This window comes from Pyrgilauda ruficollis, unplaced genomic scaffold (genome assembly GCF_017590135.1).
Source record: "Pyrgilauda ruficollis isolate IOZ18807 unplaced genomic scaffold, ASM1759013v1 scaffold2, whole genome shotgun sequence".
NCBI classification, from domain to species: Eukaryota; Metazoa; Chordata; class Aves; order Passeriformes; family Passeridae; genus Pyrgilauda; species Pyrgilauda ruficollis.
The window spans coordinates 19997595-20019326 of NW_024519206.1; the positions used below are offsets into that span (position 1 = coordinate 19997595).

A 21732-nucleotide genomic window follows, 5' to 3' on the forward strand; every position below is an offset into this window, starting at 1 on the left:
GTGCAGCAAGAAGGAATGCTCTTCTCTGAGTATTTCACAGAAACAGTGACACAACTCCCAAATTATCATGTTTTTCTACACATTCCCTTCTAATAATATCTATTCAAGATTTTTAAGATGTGTTCTCTTTCCAGTATGAATAATCTGTCGCTAAGTTACTTTGCAGGTATTCTTGGGAACCCTCCCACTGCTTGCCTGGTTATCCCATTATTGGTTTTTTTTCACATTTAAACTACATCGCACTTGCATAACATAAAATATACAACTCACTGCATGTTTTTCATTCCCATTCTACCTCATTCAAGTGTATGACTCGTAAGAACAGCTAGAAATTTCTGCATCTCAGTATTCCTATGAAAAGGTGAATTTAAGTGGCAGAAGAAGCTGGGAGCAAACACTCAGACTCCAACTTTCCAGATGCTGTTCCCAGCAGAGACAGAGCTTGGATTCTGTTCAAACTCCAGAAGCTCAGAACACATGAGTATCTGCCTGTTCATAACAGCATGATGAGAGACAGATAACTGGCAGTTTCCACTTACTACAGAGTACAAAGTATACAGAGAGGGAGGAATAAAGAGATCCAACCTTGCTGACAGCAGAATAACAAATCACATCATGACAGTAGAGCTATTTTAACGAAACCCAAAAATACGGATTTTTGTGAAGTCCTCGATTATGCAAAAGTAAGTCAAACATATACCCATCTCTGTGTCATTACAGACCTTTCTATGTAAATCCAGACCCTAAGCTGAAACAGTAAGGTGCTAAAAATAGCAGAATTATATTCTATGTAAATTTAAAACATTTTAAAAGAGCATGTTTCCACTCCCATGCTAATAATAATTTAGTATCAAGTACCATCATCTACAAGAGAAAGAAAAAAAAACCATCACAATGAAATGAAGCAGTTCTCGCTTCTCTTATCTCCTACCAGGCAGTGAATATGAAGTAAGAAACTCTGAGAAAAAGAAGAAAAAAAAATAAAAAGAATAAAAGGCCTTTTTTTTTTTCTAGCTTCTGGAATTTCTGTGAAGAATTGCTACTGTGCAAATGATATCTGATCTCCAAAGTCTAATTATTGTAGCATTCAAGCTTTTGATCCCTTCCCTTTATAAAGAAAAGCAGAGAGAAATTTAAAATCTTACTTGTAGATGAAATTCAAGTTCACACTATATGCAATGCTAAAGCCAGGTAAAATATTCTTCTCAGTTAATACTCTAATACTGAGAAGACAGGAGGGGGAAAAGGAAAAAAGCATGTTAAAAACAAGAGATAAATCTTGTCACAAGAAAAGTTTCTAGGAACAGGAAGCACAAAATTGCTTCAAGTACAGTCCACTTCTTGAATAAGAGACAGAGCCATCAGTAGTGTCATCTGAAGCACATAAATTCTGAACATTTTATTTTCTGCACTGTTAAGTATAAAAATACTGAAGACATATTCTCTATTTGCTCTGTGGCTTACAAATGCAGAGAACTTAAAGTGCTTCAGTAACAAACATTTCAAGTGAAAAGTGACCTAGCCTGATTTGTAACACAAAACTAAGAAATATACTTTTCTTCAGCATTTCTGCTTTATACTCAACAGATTCAAGCTAATTAAAACATATCTATTCCAAAACACATCTATACTCAAACGTCCTATGCCAAATTTCTGTAACTCACCAGTCTTAAAGAAAAATGCAAGAACTCTCTTCCTACTACCTGAAATACTCTTCCATTTAGTTCCTCTGCTACATATGTCCATCACCCCTCAGTTAAGGAAATACTTTTATTTTCTTGCATAATGGGCATAGGAACAAGGAACAAACCACAGCATTGCTGGTCACTATGCAAGAATACAAGTAGTCCAGTGAGATGCTCTCCATTCTAAAGCTTTCCTGTTTCCAAAAGTTGTGCGTTAGATCTTCTGTGCCAGAAACTGTCTTTGTACTTACTAGCCTCCCACTCATTTAGTCAAGACTTTCTAATAAAATTTTGCTTTTCAAATACTTTTCAAACCTCTAAACACTTTTGGCATCCAAAGCATCCCAAAATATTCTCCACCTTTTGATGGTTTTTTTTCATTTTTTGTTTTTGTTTTCAACTCCTTTTCTTTGCGGTTCCCCATACCAATATTAACAGTTAAACAAATACTTCCTATTCAGCCACTGCAGAGCACTTATTTTACTGATTTGCCCTTTCCACTCTCATCATCAGAAAAAAAAAGACTACAATGAAGTCGAATTTCATCACACAGAGTTCATCCTGTACAGAAGAATAACAAATACGATGAAAGTACTTCATTATCCCCACTCCAATTTTTAATTTCAGAAATGGAAATTAACTGATTTAAAAGTATTCATTACAAGTATTTGACAGAGTTAGAGCAATCCAAGTACTAGACCTTCTTTTTTCTGATAATTTCTAAAATTTTGCTTGCTTTCTTTGGACCTCTACTAATTGCTGTTTACTTTCACTGTTGTAACACCGAGATTTTTCTCTTGACAAATTAATTCAGAACTAAGTATGCAGATACTACTCCTATTGAAGGAGCTCTACATGGAAAGATAGTCTGAACAGAAATTACTACTAAATGTAACAGATTTTACCTAAAGAGGAAATATGATCCCAACTTCAGTTCCACAAAGATCAGCTTCAACTAAATTACTACTATTCTAAATGAGATTTTGCTATTAAAATAGAATAATTTATCACAAGCAGGAAAAGAATAAAAATAAAACCAGTATTAAGAAATATAATGAAAATTAATAGAGTGCAGCAGCATAAGAAGCAATATGCCATTGCACAAATCTCCAATATCATATATACTGAACAGCAGTTTTACCATCACATCACAGCTAAATTATAGATGCTAAACATCTAAATGCATTTAAGAAGTAACCAGAAAACATACTGAGGAATAATTCCTTGCTGGCAATTGAGTATAAAAAGTTGGCATCATTATTTGGCACAGGAGCTGCAAATCAACAGCAACTGTAAGAGTACCCTGATCAAGTAAAGTTGCACCTTTCTGAGTAGTACTGGGCCACATCCATATAAAAACTATATTGAATTCCAATGTGTAAGAATTTTTAAAGTACTGAAATATTCCAGCTACTTAATTCTCCTTCAAAAAGGGTTTTATTTTTACCATAATCCATACAATTTATACTTGGGAGGTTGGAGACAGCCTCAACCTATCATTTTGCTATCTTTCAAGTCTATACAGTTGGTCTTTTTACCTGCACAAAATATTTAGCTGTTTGAGGACAAAAACTGTGGACAATTAGTTCCAAAGAGAAGTAAGTAACATAACTCTTCATAGAACGAGCTCTTTCCAATTTAGTAAATAAGATGAAGACTGACTGCTGCTAACATCTATCTGAAGCTTCCTATAATAAAAGTCACTAAGTTGCATAAAATTAAATAAAACTGTAGTTAACTTTTAAATACTAATCAGGACATCATACAGTATTTATTAATAAATGGTTGATTCAGCCACTCAATTAACTATGCACTTCACTAATTTGTCATAAACAGGAAAATGTTTATTTATTAGGATCGCCCTATCGACTTACCCTGCTCCAGTTAGTGACAAATGACAACTTGCTGCTTTTACTCAAAACCTTCTGAACATCAACCCACTATTTACAGCAGCTAATCATCCAGGCTATGCTGTTCTTCACCTACTCCACTTAAAACATAATAGTTACTTCTCACTCTTAATTATTTACCTTAGAATCATTTTCCTTGTGGTATTTGGCACAGGATCGAAGCTGAGTTATCCAGTACTGCTTCTCCTTTGCATCAGCAGCTAGAACAGAAACAAGAAAATGCAAGCAATCACACAAAAATCAATACTCTTTTGCACAAGAGGTGACAGAGCAGGGCAGAGGTAGAAAGATTAATTATTTATTAGGATGCAGTATAAATCCTAAATTTATGCTACATAAATACACTTAAGTTTTTCAATGCTACACATCTAAACCTGTACTTAAGAGGCCAATTGAAAGAAATAAGTTTATGAATCTTCTTCATAGTTATCTCTTCCACGTTAGCAAAGGCAGAACGACCTACCTCAAGAAGACATTTTTGTTCAAAAATTTTCATCCACTTTTGTTTTACTTGTCTGTCTTTGTGAAGGACCCACCACAGCATTTAAATCCATAAAAGCTCTGCACTCAGGCTGTCAATCAGCTACCAGACAAGCTACCAGTTCCCCAGATACTTAAGTGCTTCTCTTTTAATGGAGTTCAACTAAATTTCTCTCTAAACCCATGTCATTCACAGGCAATGGAGAGACACAGGAATTTCCCCCAAACATCTTTAAAAACAAGCTTTAAAAATCATTGAAGAGTTTGACTGCTCTCAGATGGCTCCTGTGTAATACAGTAAGTCTGTTTAGGATAGAGGCTTTTCTTTTTTTCTTGAAGTACTACTACAGGAATCCTCATTAAGAATGGCAACACAGAGTTGATAATTTCAGTAAATATTTTCTCTTAATTCCTCTGCTATTGAGTATCTTAATGGTTATTGACTCAGCATAAAAATTGTTTACTGATTTTAATCAAATTCACAGACATCATTAAATTAAAAGCAGCATATTGTAAGCATTTGCTAATTTCAAGTGATTGGAAAAGCATAATGACACAACAAGTGCTCATGATTTCTAGCTGTGCAACTTTCAAAGCATTTTAACAGAAATTCACCCTGGTTGTTTCTAAATTCAGTTCTGTGTATGAAAGAGCGACACACTGTACCACAGGGGACTCCTCCATGCTCAATCCTGCTGGACAATTGATAAACCGTGGTCATAAAATGAAGAACACTTCTGTTACACTGCATTATGTACCTTGTTTTTTTAAATAACAGTTTATTTTTTATAAATTAGTTTGATTTGGAAGCATCATGATCAATCAACCATACTGAAAACACCTTAAAATCAGAACACTGCCATTTTTTTTTCTTCCTTTTTTTTTGTAAATATTCCAAAGTAACTCCTATATACCCTGTATTGTTTGTCTTATACTTGGGAACAAGAGAAGGGAAAATTTTATGCCACAGGAGCATTCAATTACTCCAAGACTGATAAGAACATAATATCTCAGCAGCCTATCACTGGCATTTTTCCCTTCTCTGACCCATCATCAGATTCATTACTGCACATTATCTGCAGGATGGTGGAAGGGAAGAACAGTACTAGAAAACAAATGTTATGCTGTGGACAGCAATAAAAGCACCTTTTTCTTCCTTTGGCAGCAAATAAGATGCAGCATTCAATGAAAATCCCACAGTAACAGATTACAGAAGCCATCTTGAAGTACCTTCCATCCCTGAAAGTCTATACATTTTAAAGTCACATGTACTTAACTCCAGATTACTCCTCCACCATGTTTTAAAATATACTATGTAATAACAGAGCTGTATAGCCACTACTTTCTGACAGCACAGGAAAGTAAAAGAGAAATGAGACATGAGAGAAGAGATGCAGAAGTGGGAGTGGAAGACAAGAACAATTCACAAGCATTGTGAGCAGCACTGTACCTCTTAACTTGTACATCTCTCCATTTGCAGAGTAGACCACCAACATGTGTGGCACTTCATCACTGGGAGATATTATAGCTCCAGCTAAAGACAAGGCTCCTCGTGGCTTTGGGCTCTGGTTTTTAGTTTGTTCATTCATAAAATACTGCAGAATCCCCGTCTCAAAGTCAAGCACAAAGTACCTGTTGAAAGAAATTACAAGCATACACTATTTCCATAGAAGCTTTTCATGCAATTACCCAACAAAGGGCACGGGTTGATCTTAAATCAAGATCATAAATATACAAGGGAGGTTAAAGTAATTTTTGTAATTACAATTTTATAAGGTACTGTTATTGGACTTGGTTTTTCAGGGGTAAGTGATCTATTCCTTTATTCATAACACAAGCCACTCACAATAAACCAACACCCAGGACTGAAAGATCACACAAACAAAAAATAAACTAACTGGGGTATCCAAGTGCACTAGATGAAAGTGAAGGTATTTCAAAGTTGGTGTGTCAACATCAGGAGTTGAAACTATTTCTTTTTTTCCACAAATAAACCCATCTTTCACAACAGCACAGATCCTAAACTTAATTTCCCTCTGGAAATCTTCTATGTTATCACACAGAACAATTATTTAACACTAACCCTTGACCAGCAGAGAATATACAGCAACTTCCTGGCTCAAATGAAGGTCAGTCTGCTGCAACCTTCAATAGACTAGAGCAAAGATCACATAAATGCAGGTTACCCCCCCCCTCCCCCCCACTTAGCTGCTTCTAAAAAAACACCCCTAACAATCTGGCTAATCCTACTAACATGGGCATTTGTAATACACAGTATTTGTTACTGTTCCTCTAAGATAAGATTACCACAAGTCACGTGTGTAAATTTGCGTAAAACATTCCAGAAACTGTGGTTATTCTGACTTCTGTAGCTTTGCATATCCCAAATTTGCTCAAGTTACCACATTTTATCTTGACTCTTTCACAATATCCCCATATGCAGAACATCTCTAACTAACCTTCCCATCACAGAACATTTCCAGGATTATCTTCACAGCCTGCAGTTATTGGTGGTGGTCTACTCCTCTCTTTATTCACACTAAATAAGCCTGGACATGATGCAAGCAGCTATTGCCTAAGATTTACAGAGTTTCAAACACATTGCTTGGGACCCCGTCCTTTGCTGCAGTTATGCTTAACCCTCTACTGCCACTGCCTTCACATCCGAGCAAAAATCAAACTCCCTTCCAATTGTTACAGATTAACAATCCTGACCCAAAGAATTTTAAACTAGTGCACCACCACACCCTTCACTTGTGCCCTAACTCAATCTCTTGCAAGCACTTCTCCATCCTTTTCCTCAAGAAACAAATGGAAATCCCTTTTGTAATCATGTAGCAGCACATCACTTCATCTTTCCTCTGCAGGTTATCTTCGACACAAAGAAGGACTAGAGGAATGGAAGCTGAATGACAACCACAATTGCAATAGTAGTGTTAGAAATAAGGATGCCCTAAAAGGAAACTGCCAAAATTTCCTATTACCTTACTGACTTGTATTGTACCAGTTCATAACCTTCCTGTTGTGTTTGACTTCTAAATGACTTTACAATACTACTCTTCCACTTATAGAGCATTTTTTCTCTTCAGGTTGCTTAGTAGGAGAAAACTATGCACTTAACCAGGGAAAAACAGCAGGGGAAAACAGCAGAATTGGAAAACTTTTTTTTTTTTTAAGTAAGACTTGCATATGTCATAGTAAATTTTAATTTTGCTCATTCTCATTTTTCCAGATGTTTTGGGAACATCTGTTACATACTCAAGAGAAAAAGCAGAGCACTAGACAGAAGTGACGCCACACCCCTGAGAAAATTGCACAGTAGTTTGACCCTAGAGCTAATGCTTCTCCCCATCATCTCTGAGCTCAGCAAAGAAGTCTAGACTTTATATGCAGTGATGTTCATTCTGAGCCTGTGCCATCCTCATTATAATTTCATTGTCCTTTTATTGTTCAGGTACAAATAATTTATTTCAGCCTTTGTTATTTGGCCATTTTTTAATCGATTACTACCTTGGAAATCACCATTGTGGTTACTAAAGTACAGCTCTACAATTAACAAAAGAAGGAACAACAGCTAGAAGAGAAAAAAAAAAAAAAGGAAAGGAAAAGAGGCAAGAAAAAGTCTCTCCTTCTCCTATTAAGACCAAAGGTTTTGGAGAAAAAAGTTCCTCTGAGTCTATTAGAACAGAATCTATTAAGTTACATAAACACCACGAGGACTTCAGCTCAGAAACTTCTGCATGCTAGACCAGCAAAGCACTCCCAGAATGACTGTAAGCTCCACTAAAATGGGCTTTGCATTGGCTTAAAGCTACCCCAGGGAAGGAAACCAGCCATTCGAGCACAGAATATACCTTTACCAGCATAATGACATCAGACAGCAGCAACTTCTGCAAATTCCCAAATGCAGAGACGGCATCCTTCCACATCCTTGTTATCACTGCTACAGCAGTAGTGTTAACTGGATTTCTAGCCAACCACAACCTATTTTACATACAGTCTCAGAAAAACAGAACAACATGACTGGCCTTGCACCTTAGGTTTTTTTGTAATGTTGTCATAGAAGCCTGTAAAAGCAAGCAATTTAGAAATCAAGCAATAATTTTAAGAAAGAAAAAGGTAACCAGTTTTCACAAGCCCTCACATCACCCTCAAGTATCCTGCCTTCTTTCTTGTCCCAAAAGAATCAGGAACTTTTCACAAGCATTTTGGCCATGACACTGTTCACATCACACAGAATCAAGCATTTCCTTTCCAAAGATTATGGTTTGATGTGCAACTCCCCTCTTCACCTTTCACACAGTGGTATCACAGAAAAAAGACAAGAATAAACTGCACAGACAACTACAGCCTCACAAAAGAAGCAGGGAGATAACACACTTTGAAAACTGCTAAAAGGATAGAATGAGCCAGGAGAAGGACTAAGGAATTAAATGTCAAATCAAACAGTGCAAGGCTTCATACAAAGGAGGTGGAGGACGGAGGAACACAAAGAGATAGGAAAAACAGGAGCAGCTTTCAAAAACATTTTCTCGCATCACAGACCAAATGATGACCCAATTCAGACCATCACAAAAACACAGAAGAAATGAAGACCAGAGTCTTTCATTAACTGAGGATGGAAAAGCATTACACATATAAAGCAGAAGACAAGGGTATGGGTCCCATTTTAGCAGCACTGTGCAGCTGAATCAAAAGGACAGAGATCTCTTTTAACTTCTAAAAGTCATTTGTTCTGCCTACCAGGGAAATAGCAGCACTAACCTCTCTAAAACTGATTCACCTTGTCACCTCACCCTTATTTCTCTACTGGCCTTGCCCACATGACATCACCTTTCTGTAATTAAATCTCAGATATTAGTGATGAAAACAAATGTACTCTTTAGAGAATAGTCAGGCAGAAGGTGGCAGAGCCCAGTTATGTCATACTTCTCACACAAAAAAAATCAGTGCTATAGAGAAATTGTGAAACTGTTATTGAAAGATACTTCCAAAAGACAGCTGATTTTATCTGTTATTCCAAAACCAGAATAAGATTTTTTTTAATTAACAGTCTTTAAAGGAGTCCATCTAGACGTAAGGTAGAAAATCACTACTTAAGCATATTTTAAGCAGTTTTAACTGCTAAAGCACAGTTTAAAATACACGTGCAAAATTACAGGCAAAAAAATGCAGGCTACTTCATAAATGAAGAGACAATGAATTTCTCACTTCAGATTCAAATCCATTCAGAAACTAAAAGCTTCCTGGATCCTCTGGCCCAGCTTCCCTTAAGCTCCTGAGATCCACCAGGATACTCTCCTTATGCCATTCCAACTGAATGTAGAGGCATTACCAACTGACATGAATTACAAGAGGAAACATTCACCACACTCTGCAGAGCTGAAGTCTGACGCTACCAGAATTGTTTTAAGTCACCCAGGAGTTTGTCAATATGGCCTGATGACAGTTGCTTTCTCTTTTATTTTCCATATTTCAAAATTAATGCCCTCTCTGCACAAATCCTACATCTTATAAATTCTACAACTGTCTTAATGAAACACTTGTTTCACCGTGCCCTTCATCATTCATCACTCATTCATTTATAGCCATTTTAAAAATTTCTAAATGTCAAGCAGAACAAGTAAGATATGCTAGGAAGTGGAACATGTTGCCTTCTGAATTCTTAGAAGGGAAGGGTGAAATGCTATACTAATAAAGTACTTAAACTGGGTTTGCTTCCACTAATAAGAGCATTTATTAGAGTAATAAATATAACATGTTCATATAATTATATACTATTACAATAATTTTTTATTATTAGCTCCCTATTCAAGAAGACTTTAAGAAAAAGCAGTGACTATGCTTTAAAGACTGATAAAATGCTGGTAGTATAGCAGCACTTTTGGTAGAGCACATGAAAGTGCTCTACCACTAGAGCTTGTCAACAAAGAACAGCAGCTTAACAGGTCTTCCATGAGAAAAAATGACATTTCATCAGTATAAAAGATTTGAGACAATAAAGAATTTTTTTTTTAATTTTAAAAGCCACAAATAATTATCAGAAGCACCTGATACAAACATTTCCCACATAATTTACTCACCTCACTGGATTAAAGAATTTTAATTTTCCCATTTCAAGGCAAACTAATCACTTCCATACTCTCCACAGGAAATGAATACTTTAGTAAGTAAATAATAAAAAATAAATCACATTTCTATGTATTTCATCATTCAATTACACATCATAACATGGTGCACTGTTCCTTGAAGCTGTCACTTGGATACAAACCTGCAATGAACCCAAAATTATGCTCCCAACAGAAAAAACACCTCAGAACAAGTTTCTCCTTTTCTTCCCTTTTTCTGAACACATCTCACAAACCAACTATCTGAACCCATGTTTTCACTACTCTGTAATCCCAATAAATTTTCAGTGTAGGATTGCTAAATCTTTCCATTATGTAATGCATTCCTAGCAATTTGAATATTCCTTACACCCTTCTTTCCCACTTAAGTCAGTTTTCTGGACCAAATTTTGTACAAATTCCAGTTTGAATCCATAATGTGACAGAGGTTTTTTATAGACATTTACAGCTGGACAACTACAGTCCCAATCAAATCTTCAATTTCTGACACCATCTTCTGGAACAATCTCAACTCTTTTGGAAAGCAGTTTTGTATTAATCATGTCCTTGGATTCATAAAGGTAGCCTGTGCTGGAGTCCATGCTTCATAGTAAACTCTGTCTAATCCCAGGCTTTATGTTTAAAATTGGTATGGATGTCCAAATACTGCACACTAGCACAGACAAATTCTGCTGACTGAAGACAAAATTCTTCCAATTTTCCATAATTTCCAAAACAAAATTGTTTTCATTATATTATGACCTAACACAGCAAGTACTTCTGCATGGAGAGGGATGCTGGGTTGTTTCTACAGCAGGCTAGCTTTGTTTCACCTTTTTGGAGATTTTTTTTTTCCCCAGTTACTTAACTCACTGATGCATAGAGGAACTTTTCTTTCTAAAACACCACTTTAGGTCTTCTGCAGACATCTTTTCTCCTAAAATCTCAATCTCAAAATACATGCTTTATGATCTGCTTTTTATTTTGCTTTAGCCATAAAAATGCAAATTGTTTAAATAAAATATATTTATTTGAAACAGGCAGTATTCACTCAGACTTAAAAGACCCTGACAGGCAGCATCACCTCCCTACCACACTGGAATAGTAACAATTCGTGCATTTTCCCTTCTCAGACTGCTGAACTCATCATTCCAGACAATGTGACAAATACTATCCTCTACTCCATACTTCAATATGAAATTAACTCAAGAACAGAAGCAGTTCACAACAGAAGAATTTCACTACCTTCTTCTTCAACCACTGTTCTCAACATTTCTGAGTTTCCAAACATGTTTCCTTTCGCTCCATTCCAATCTTCCCCCCAGTCACTGCCAGTACATATTCTTCACTGATTCCATAACCCTCTAAAGGAAGATTTTCAAGAATAAGGAATCAAACTATTCTGTAATTTTCTTCCTTTTTTTTAGAAGTAGCTTAAAAATGTATAAGAACTGTAGTGTGTCAAACAAAAGCAAACTTTATGGCTCCAGTAACTGAATAAGATGTCACACAGAAATGTTTCATTTTTAGGAAACTGCATCTTATTAGGACATCCTGAACACCACATTCATACAACTGGTTTTTTTCCCCTTTTTACCTTGATCCATAAAATTAATGGAATTACTCAAGCCAATAAAGATAAAGTATGGCACGCACACATTCCACATTCCACAGCCAAGGACTTTATTATTAAAAATTATCTGCGAAGTGCCGCTTTGTTGTCATTTAAAGACTGATGATCAGGAGAATGTGCTTACATTTAAGTAGTTCTACCACGCTGTCTACACCGAGGTTCCTCAATTTCTCATTTTTTAACATAAGAAACTGTAAGAATCGCGGTATTCATTAAAACCTTTACTGACTTTGAGCATCTCTGTATGAAAACTGAATTTTTAGAACAGTAATTTTTTGGCATTATTGGAACTCAGTCAAGATGAACTACAATTTGCTGGATACTTTTAGAGGTGTTCCACATCTAAAATGCAGTTAAGAAACAGGAAGTATCATCCACAGCTAACAGATGAACAGCTTGCTTTTGCTGATCAACCCCTTCATTATTTTAACATCTGCAGAATTCTCACACAAATAAAATATTAAGAGAAATCTCTTTTCCTGTCTTGTCAAGTCCCAGCAAGCCCCCTTTATGAACCAGAATGTCACTTCTTTCTCAGTGAAGAAACAATTGCTACTGACCAGCTCATCAGGTCATCAACCTCTGCTTACACTGCCAATTATTTTCAACTGTCTGAACTTCTCTGTAGTGACGAATGGATATGTTGCCCAGATTTTACAGAAAAAGAGACTACAGTAAGGATAAACATTAAAAATTGCTTAGGGGTTGTTTTTTAGGAAAGAGGGAGGAAGAATAGGTCTAAAAATAACGCATCCATTTGTACCCATCAGGCTTTGATGAATAGAGAATTGTGGACATGTGCATTCATCATACCAATCTACGCTTCAGTACAACATGGCCATGCTGAGGGGTTGCAATTGCAATTTAGGAGCAAACATAAACAAAAGGTACACAGTTGAGTTTGATACCATTAACAGCACCTACTGCTCACAGCCCATCACACTGGCTGGTTATCAGTAGTCCTTGCCACCTTCCTTTTCCTTGTTCCGAATTTACTACTACTTAACAATTAAGCAGACTGAAATTTTCATATTGCAGGTCAAGAAAAAAGGGACATAACTGGGAAAATAAATGGGCTGCTGTAATTTTAATTCTGGAAATGTTATTTTCAGCTTGATTCAGGTTGCAGACTAAAAACAGAGCTTCCAGGCAGGAAAATATGCTTTCCTTCATAAGAAAAACAATGAAGACCTAAACCAAAACAAAACAAGAACTGAGTATTTACATGTCACTTCTAATGATCTGCATGTAATGAAAGGATGGTAATTTTTAGAAATACACAATTCTATGAGATTCAACAACAAGACCAAGGAAGTACACATGAGAAAATTAGTTATACACACACCAACTTCATTCCCCATCTGAGGGGAAGGCAGTGCTCTGCATGACACAAAGCTCGGTAGCTAAATTGGTTCTCACTGAACCAAGCCCACAGGAGTTGTTTGCAATCATCTGGACACCAAAAGGAAGGAAACTGTCTGGTTCATCTTCTCCCAGTCCCACCTTTCCACTTTATCCAGGAGCAAGGCTTTGCTCCTTTGAGAAAGTAAAATTACAGACACCTACTTTGCAGCCTGTATGGACAACTGCTTCTCTGCTCCAAGCCTATGTGTAGTATTGTTCTGTCCCAACTAGCAATAAAAATCCTACCAATAAACAAGGCAGCTATCAGAAATCAAGTGCTTCACTTTCTTCTGTTATCCCTAAATCCAGCTAAATTGGGCTTTACATTCAGATGTTTAGCTTTCACCTAGTCATCCTCAAGAGGATGCAAAGTAGAATGCATGTAGATAGCCGAGGAATATTCTAGTTGCAAAGTACCTTAAGAATACCCAGAGAAACAACTGTTAGAAGACCTTATTACCAAACTTGGTGAGAGTCAGTAAGTAAATGATAAAAAGTAATTTGCTTTCATTTTTGTAACAAATCACTAAGAAAATCCAAAAGCAAAAACACACAAAAAGCCCCCCAAACCTAATTACTGGGGGGAAGGGGGACACACACACTAAAAATCAGGAAAAAAAACCAATCTGAGTTTCTTCCCCAAAATATACAAAAAATATGTATACATAATGAGACAATCAATTATACTTAGCTTGTGAAAGAAGCTTTTACATACTAGTATTTGTAAATCCCTCTAGTCACATTAGCAGTTATCAAAACTGCTGCTGAGCAAACAGCTGCATTACCACACAGCTTTAAATCCCTCCCAAAATTACACCAGCTATGGAAGGAATCTTATTGCCTATTCTTTTCTGTAACACAATACCCCACCAGAATTTGCAAGCACTACAGAAATATTCGACCTTCTGAAAAAACATGTCACTTTTTTGCTTGACACTTCCTGTAATAACGTTTCAAAAGATCTGACAGGTTTGGCAAGCACACTTCACATCAAAAATCACCTGGTGCCTAACACCCATTCATCTTTCATTAAATACTTATAAAAAATACGGAATTAAATAAACAGCTTAGAAGTTGGCCTGACATACCAAAAAATACAATTCTCTAACAAACTAAATATCAAATCTGAAGGAAAGTAATCAAAAAGAAGGCAGCACTGAAGGCAGCCACTGGGAAGGCAGCTGCTTAGAGCACTAATGAGTCCAACAGTGACTGACACTACTATGTATTATTCTTTCAACATTCTCTCCTTTAAGTAGGGATATGCACACACACACAGAACACACTTCCAAGATGATAATATATGAAGACAAATCAATAATGAAGTGATATTTGACCAAGGGCAGTATTTTATGGAGATTTCTGTCTGCTACCTGTCACAGCCTGGAGGAGACTTCACGGATTGACTAGAGAAGATGTGACCCTTGCTTGGTCTTTCTGCTACTTGCTATTACAACATCCACAAACAAATCAAATATATTCATTTGACAGTCTGGTTCTCATGAAATATAATGAGACTTGCAGCAAATTCAGTCACCTAACATAATGTCTCCACGACACACAGTCTCAGAGCCTGGAATTTCTGGTTTTGTATCAGCATTACCATGCAACAGAGTTTAAAGAAAACCACATCCCACTGAATTGGTGTGAGTCAGCCAGGTCTAAACCACAGTTCTATCTCAAAATACCATCAGCTGTAATCAAAATTCTCTACAATTTGCAGCTACTGAATTTTAGCAATCCCAAACACAAACACCCCTGAAAAAGGTTGTTGAACAAAAAACTTATATTCCGTTGAAATATCCCTACAACCCTCTCCTTCACCTCAGCAGCTAGAGCTTGCCCTCTGAACTACTTTACTAGCAGGTCATAAAATGTATGAAGGAAGCAGTAAACCCTCACAGAGTCACACACCCTGTGTCTAATACACACTATCTTCCACTGGCCATATCCTAAGCTTCATTATCACTTCCCTCTTATGGTGTACCAGTGATGAATTGAACCCTTATTTGCAGAGGTAACGTTGGTTTATGTTTCCCTGACTTGTACCTCCCAACTCTTCTCCTCTCTTCTCCAACAACTACAGTTACTGAGTATTATGTCCCATCTAGGAGAAGCACCTTCATACATCTGTAGATTTTTGGAGCTCTCTTTTGCTGTCAAGAATTACAGACCGTATACAGAAAAGCACTCAGCTATGAGAAAACTAGTATGACTCCGAGTTTTTATGCCAGACCCAATGTTAGTGAGGAATTCACCTGGAGATAAAATACTTTCAGGGACTGAAATATTTATGAAACAAACAACAAAGGCACATGGAGTGACCCTGGACAACAGCACAAATGCTGACACTGAGGAGGAGACAAGGACTGGATGACAAACCAGGAGATGGCCTAACACCTCCAGGCATGAATATTAGGCAAACTATTAAGGTAATCAGACCACAAAACAGCAAAGACTGCAAACAGAAGTAGCTTAAATTACAAAACTACTCTAGCTTAAATTAGAGTAGCTATAGAGTAGCTCAGCTACTTTCAAGTACTGCTTTTTGCTGAATTTAACAATGAGAGTACAGAAATTAGCAGTATCATTCAAGTCATATCTTAAGCCAGTTACAGAGACAAAAGGAGTCTTATCTCAGCCCAAACTATTTGGCCTCAGTGTCTCCACATTAAAAGCCAGGGAAATTATCTATGTAGGTAAACTCTAATGTTCCTCACAGGTGAATATAGTCCCATATTCAACAATAACAGCCTGTAGTGCTAAGTCAGGAATCTTCAGAGAGTTGACCTGCACATAAATAAAAAGGAGTACATGTCAATGCAAGCAAAATGGCCATTGGAGTTCTTTGAAATTTATTTTTACTGCTTACTGGAAACCAAGGTTGCTTTAAGACACAATGCAAAAACCTCAGAGGAAAGACATGCAACTCTACGAAAAATTCTATTCTAACAACTGCACTATTTTGTATAAATATTGAACTAAATAGCTAAATCACTGAACTATCTTCACTATTACTTCTCTCTTCCCTCATTTTTTATTTTTGAACATGAAATACATGGATTCATAAACCATCTTAATAAAAAGACGTCACCAATCTACAATAGAATCATGGAAACATGTTGCTGAAAATTAATTAGAACAGTCACATGTCATGATTTATTGAGACAGAACATCAGTTTTACTACAACCACTCTGCTGCCAACAAGCAAGAAACAATCCAGAGAGGAAATGAAGTGGAGGGATGAAGGAGCAGACAAGCAGAACAGTTTGGCAAAGGCATGTGCCAAAAGGTTTTCATTAAATCTACCTAAAACTGAATAAACAGAAGTCTGAAGAATCATTTGACACTGCAGTCTAAAAAAGCACTTTAATAGCAAGACATCCAACCACCATTCAGAGCAAAACACTCTTCTGCACCAGATTATATGTACATTAGGCTAATTGTTAGATTAGCGAAAATTGAGGGGTTTTGCTACTTCCCACCAATTTCAGAGATATTTAATTCTGTTCAAGTTACTGATATGAAATTCTAAAGAATGTGACACTCCACTGGAAAATAAAACCCTTTAAAAAACTATATTTAATCTTATTTACATTTTCTATAATCTCCATGGATGAAGACTAAGGAAATCAGCACAGACATCCTCTTATTATTGCTTCCATTCTATGTGAACAATTTCATTCCAAAAGCACTTTACTGAAGAAAATACGTGAAGTAGATTTGGTATTTCTCAATATATGATCAGTTAACTAAAATGAAGGGGGAAAACAAAGATCAAACTTAACATATCAGTCCAACTTCTATCTCCAAACTCCAATCACTGAAACATGTTTACACCACAGTCCACAGCAATGGAGCAAAATAAACAGCAACTGTTCCCCCAAAATCTCAATGAAGTGTTACATCACACAACTGGGCAAAGTGAAAAAGGCAGCCCTTAAAAAGCACAAGTGAAATCAGTTGAAAATTCTCTCTCTCCCTCCTCAAGGAAAAATTACTGGCTTGCTCTTTAAAAACCAAGCTCAGCTGAACCAGCCTCCCCTATTTGATGTCATGCAGAGCTCCTGCTCTGTCACCTTCCCTGCTCTGTTCCCATCACTGCCCACACAGCAACACATCCCAGTACAGTGCCAATCCAGGAATGAGAGCTGGATTCAGAATAACACAGCCAGGTCAGTCTTTGGGTAGAAGGGAAACTGCAGAGTCACACATACAGCAGGAAAAAAAAAAAAAAAAAAAAAAAAAAAAAAAAAAAACACACACAAAAACAAAACCAACTCTTCTGCAGCTACAAACATCACATGGAAACCACTGGATTGTCAGTATTTTCAGCTGTAGGTCTGTGTGGATACTTGACCCCAGGCTTTAATTTGGTACAGGCTGACTAAGAAGCCACAGGTCTCATACCCTGTGGTGAACCTGTGAGCTGGAAAGCTCCTGGCTCAGGTATAAGTGAGTGAAGGTGCCTCAGGAAAAATATTTCTGAAGGTGGTTCAAAACCCAAAAACGCAAGGAATCAAAGCACATAACAAGATAACAGCTAAAACGAAGACACCCATCTGGTTAGCACTATTGCTAAGCAGCCAACGACTTATCTGCATAAATATTCCTATCAGGATGGATCCAACTGGAGCTCTCCCTGAACTGCAGCTGAACTGCCAGGTGACTCTCCCCTTGAGCAGGGATGCCTCTCAAGGTTTAAGATTCCTCACTTGACCAAGAGATCCTTCCCTACACAAAGCAGAGAGATCCCTTATGTGTGACAGATTCTTGGAGACAGAATGATAGCATGCTGAGTTAACTCTAATGAAACATTGCCAATCCACATAGCTGCTTAATATTATTATAGAGATTGTACAGATAAGTCCATTACAGATCAATTTTTGTCCAAGTCTGAGACAAAGATTGGATCCAGATCCACATATTCTCCATAACGAGTCAAGAAAGCAAGCAGGTTCCCTCTGAATGTTGTGACATAGCATGAGGGTCCTCCTTTCTCTTCACATCTCTGGTCTACGTGTGAATCATTCTAACTTGATTCTATTTCAACTTTCCTGTGTATATTTCTTCCATTCAGTAATTAATAAGGTGAACCTTGCCATCAAGCTTATTGAACCTTGTCAAACCATTGCTAAACCTTTTCTAATTCCATCAAATTCATTTAACTGTCAATTTATTATTTTGCCCCAGTTAAACGTATTGCTGCTTCTCTCTTTTGAATGAGGTGCATATTCTACTCATCCACAACAAGGTCACATGCATTTGTGATTGTATGTAGCAGTCCTGACTTGACAGCACAGAGAAGCTCACTTGTTGCCCCATTACCAACTTGCAACTACCCAAAACTCCTGGCAAGAAAGCTTTTACTCAATTACGTGCAACTACTTTCTCCCAGGCTGAAAGCACAGCCTGCCCCACAATAACAACTACTTTACTTATAAGAATCTTCAATAGTCAAAAAAACTTGATAGTAAGAACAATTTGCACCACTCAGCTCTAGCAGTTGTGCCAAAATAATTGCTGCTGTGCTCACATTTTAAAATTACAAAACTCCTTTTTTCAGGAGCCTCCTACATTACAGTACACGTTTGTGTTAAATTTCTTGTTGCAACTTACTGAATGACTGAGAAGAGGCATAGTGGCTGATCAGCTGGCAGGTACTTTCAAATAAAATTTGATGCCATTCTTAATACAAAAACAATCAGTCTGTTCTGCAAAGGTCAAACTCACTAGTAACTTTTTTTAAGCTTAACAATTTCTGCTGTCATTCCTATGGTTACAATCACACTGCTATTAAAAACAATTTGGGAATTTCTTATCTAATCCATCCTCCCACACAAAAATAACTCCTTTGTCATAACTGAAACTATGAACTTTTGAGCTATGAACAGCTATGAACCAACAACTTCAAAAGGAAAGTTTAAATTCTTCCCTTTTGAAATAAAATAGTACATGGGTATTGAAGAAATTAGGCCAATAATGACAACATTACAGCAAAGTCAAATTATTTTAAACATGCTGACAATGTCTCTGCTTATTAATGGCATAAAGCAAATGAACTGCCTGGAAAAGATAAAGCTATGGAACAATGAACTAACTTAATGAGACAAATAAAACATCTCTTAGAGTCTGCTTCTAGCTCAACTTCAGGTGTTTATAGTCTCTCAGGTCAGGCTTGTGCTCTCCCCTTTAGGTAAAGGCAAAAACCTTCCTTAAATATAGCAACAGCAGGCTTTTTTCCACATGACAGGTTGTAACATCAAGTTGTGAGATATCTATTAGACTTGAAGTTTAATGGTTCTAGTAACAGCTGAAACCCCAAATCTTACTTTTAGTGCCTGAACATTTAGGCTACATTTCAAACTTTTTCATGAAACTCCACAATTATAATAATTAAATGCTACAGGGAGATTTGGAAGAAGGAAAGTTTATAGCATAACCATTTCCTCAACTAGCAAACATAAGCAGTATGTTTTCCTTCAGTTACCAGAAGTCCACAGCTTTAAAAAACAGAAGCAAATAAAATTGCTCAACCACACTAAGTTCTCTTCAGTAATGACCTAGAATTTATTTCAATGTCTTTCCTGCAAGTGTAGTTTAGACTTCTTCCATCTAGTTTTTTCCCTTGTCCCTAATTATGATTAAAAAATCAATGGTGTGTTAAGTACTTCTCCACTTGTCTACTTCTCCACTTGTCTGTAGCCTTTTTTTAGTTTATCAGATGTTATCAACTGTTTGCAAACAGTCTTAATAGACGTTGCTCCTTAGCTGATAGTTTCTCTTACCTGGCACCACAAATAGACAACATATGATTTATTTCCACTTCTTCCTTCCCCCAAAAAATAATTCCTCTTGCACACTGTATCTGAGACATCCAGATTACAATCAGAAATGCTCAAGCAAAAAAAGGGTAGGGTAAAGAGGGTAGGGTAAAAAAAAGAAGAGGTTAGGGAAAAGTCCAAAAGAAACATCCCAACTGAAAAACTGAACTACAGAGAGAGGCAATTTTTTAGCAGCCTTTTCAAAAAACTTACTATTTCTCAATATAAAACATTGTAAAGCAGTATTGTTCATTCACTTTATAGAGCACAACCTCTTAAGTCTCTTTCTAACAGAGATTTGACATTTGAAGGCCACCTCTGCTCTGCAGTGCTCTTTGGTACCCTATTACCTGCCTTCACCACAGTCCTCAGTACTCACACTGGTCCTGCACTGCAGCATTTGACAAGGTACCTTTCTCTGCTTTTCATTTCATTTCGAGCACTGAGAAGCAGACAGCATAATAAAAGAACAGTAAAAAAAAAAAAAAAAAACCCCACACAAACAAACAAATAAAAACCAAAAAACCCACAAATTAGTTGATAATAAAAGAACAGTAAAAAAAAAAAAAACCCACACAAACAAACAAATAAAAAACAAAAAACCCACAAATTAGTTAGAGAAAAAGCTTCTTAATAACAGACTAAAACACGAGCAACCATTTCAGGCATATTCTTAGACTCCTCTAAGAGTAAGCCTCAAGCTTGCTGCAGTAGCCAGCTTGCCTACTATGCAGTCTGTGAAAGAATAAAAAAGCAGGTAACCATACACAAAAAGAACTTGAGGAAAAAAAAAATTCTATTGCATGGATTTCAAGAAGCTGAACTTTTTTCCTGTGAAGGGAAAGACAAAAGGTAGTTTCATTTTTTCCTTCAGCAGTACAAACATGACACAATTTAAGTGAACCTTTGAACCCACTATTGGCACGTGTGTACAGAAAGAAGGTGCGAGGGGAGTGCACTAAACCAACCCACAAGTGTAAAATACTCCTTTAAACTGAAGAGATCCATCCAAGAATCCAAGTACCTACCAACAAACCAAAAATGCAAGCACAAAACAAATGGAGGTAATAAATAAATAGCCAGAGCAGAAATCGTTTTCACATTTCCAGAACCAAGTTAATTTCATAATTCTATTCATTTTCTGTTAAAAAGCAGGCAATTCAGCATTCTAATAATTAAATCCAGTTGAGGGAATTACTCAATGAAAGTTAAAACTCAATATGAGAGCTCAGAGTAGGTATTTTCAGTCTCTCAGGCATCTGTTCGTGATGTCCTGACACCATCACAAGCAAAAACTATCTGTGAGAAACTGCACTACATTTTTGCCCATACCAGCTGCTTTCTCTGTTACTAGAGACAGTTCCACTAAGCTTTCCAGCTCCCTCAGTTGAGACACCTATTCCTGCCTCTTGTGCTCAATCTGTTCAAGTGCCGCTTTTGAAAAATCAATTTTTAAGCTCAAGGGGTACAAAACCTATAAAAAACATCATGTCATTAGCCTCCTCTCTGGAACCTAAAGTCACAGCTCATCTACCTCTAATTTTTAGCACCTGTAATATTTTCATATCTGATCTCCTTACTTTCAAATGTTTTCTTCTCCTGAGTCCATCTCCTATAGCACTACTCCTCTTGCTGTCACAGTATCAAAAAGCAAGATCAAATAAACGGGAGAGAGATCCTTAGAACAC

General features: G+C 36.8%; 1 protein-coding gene across 1 annotated transcript in view; it reads right to left on the reverse strand.

Moving 5' to 3' along the window:
* Positions 1-21732, reverse strand: part of OSBPL10 (oxysterol binding protein like 10) — a 110252-nt gene that overhangs the window by 73502 nt on the left and 15018 nt on the right. Inside the window, exons 2-3 of the mRNA XM_041466614.1 lie at positions 5526-5707; positions 3716-3795 (exon numbers count right to left, since the gene is read on the reverse strand). Of these exons, the coding sequence (XP_041322548.1) occupies positions 3716-3795; positions 5526-5707 (262 nt within the window). The remainder of the gene's footprint in view (positions 1-3715; positions 3796-5525; positions 5708-21732) is intronic.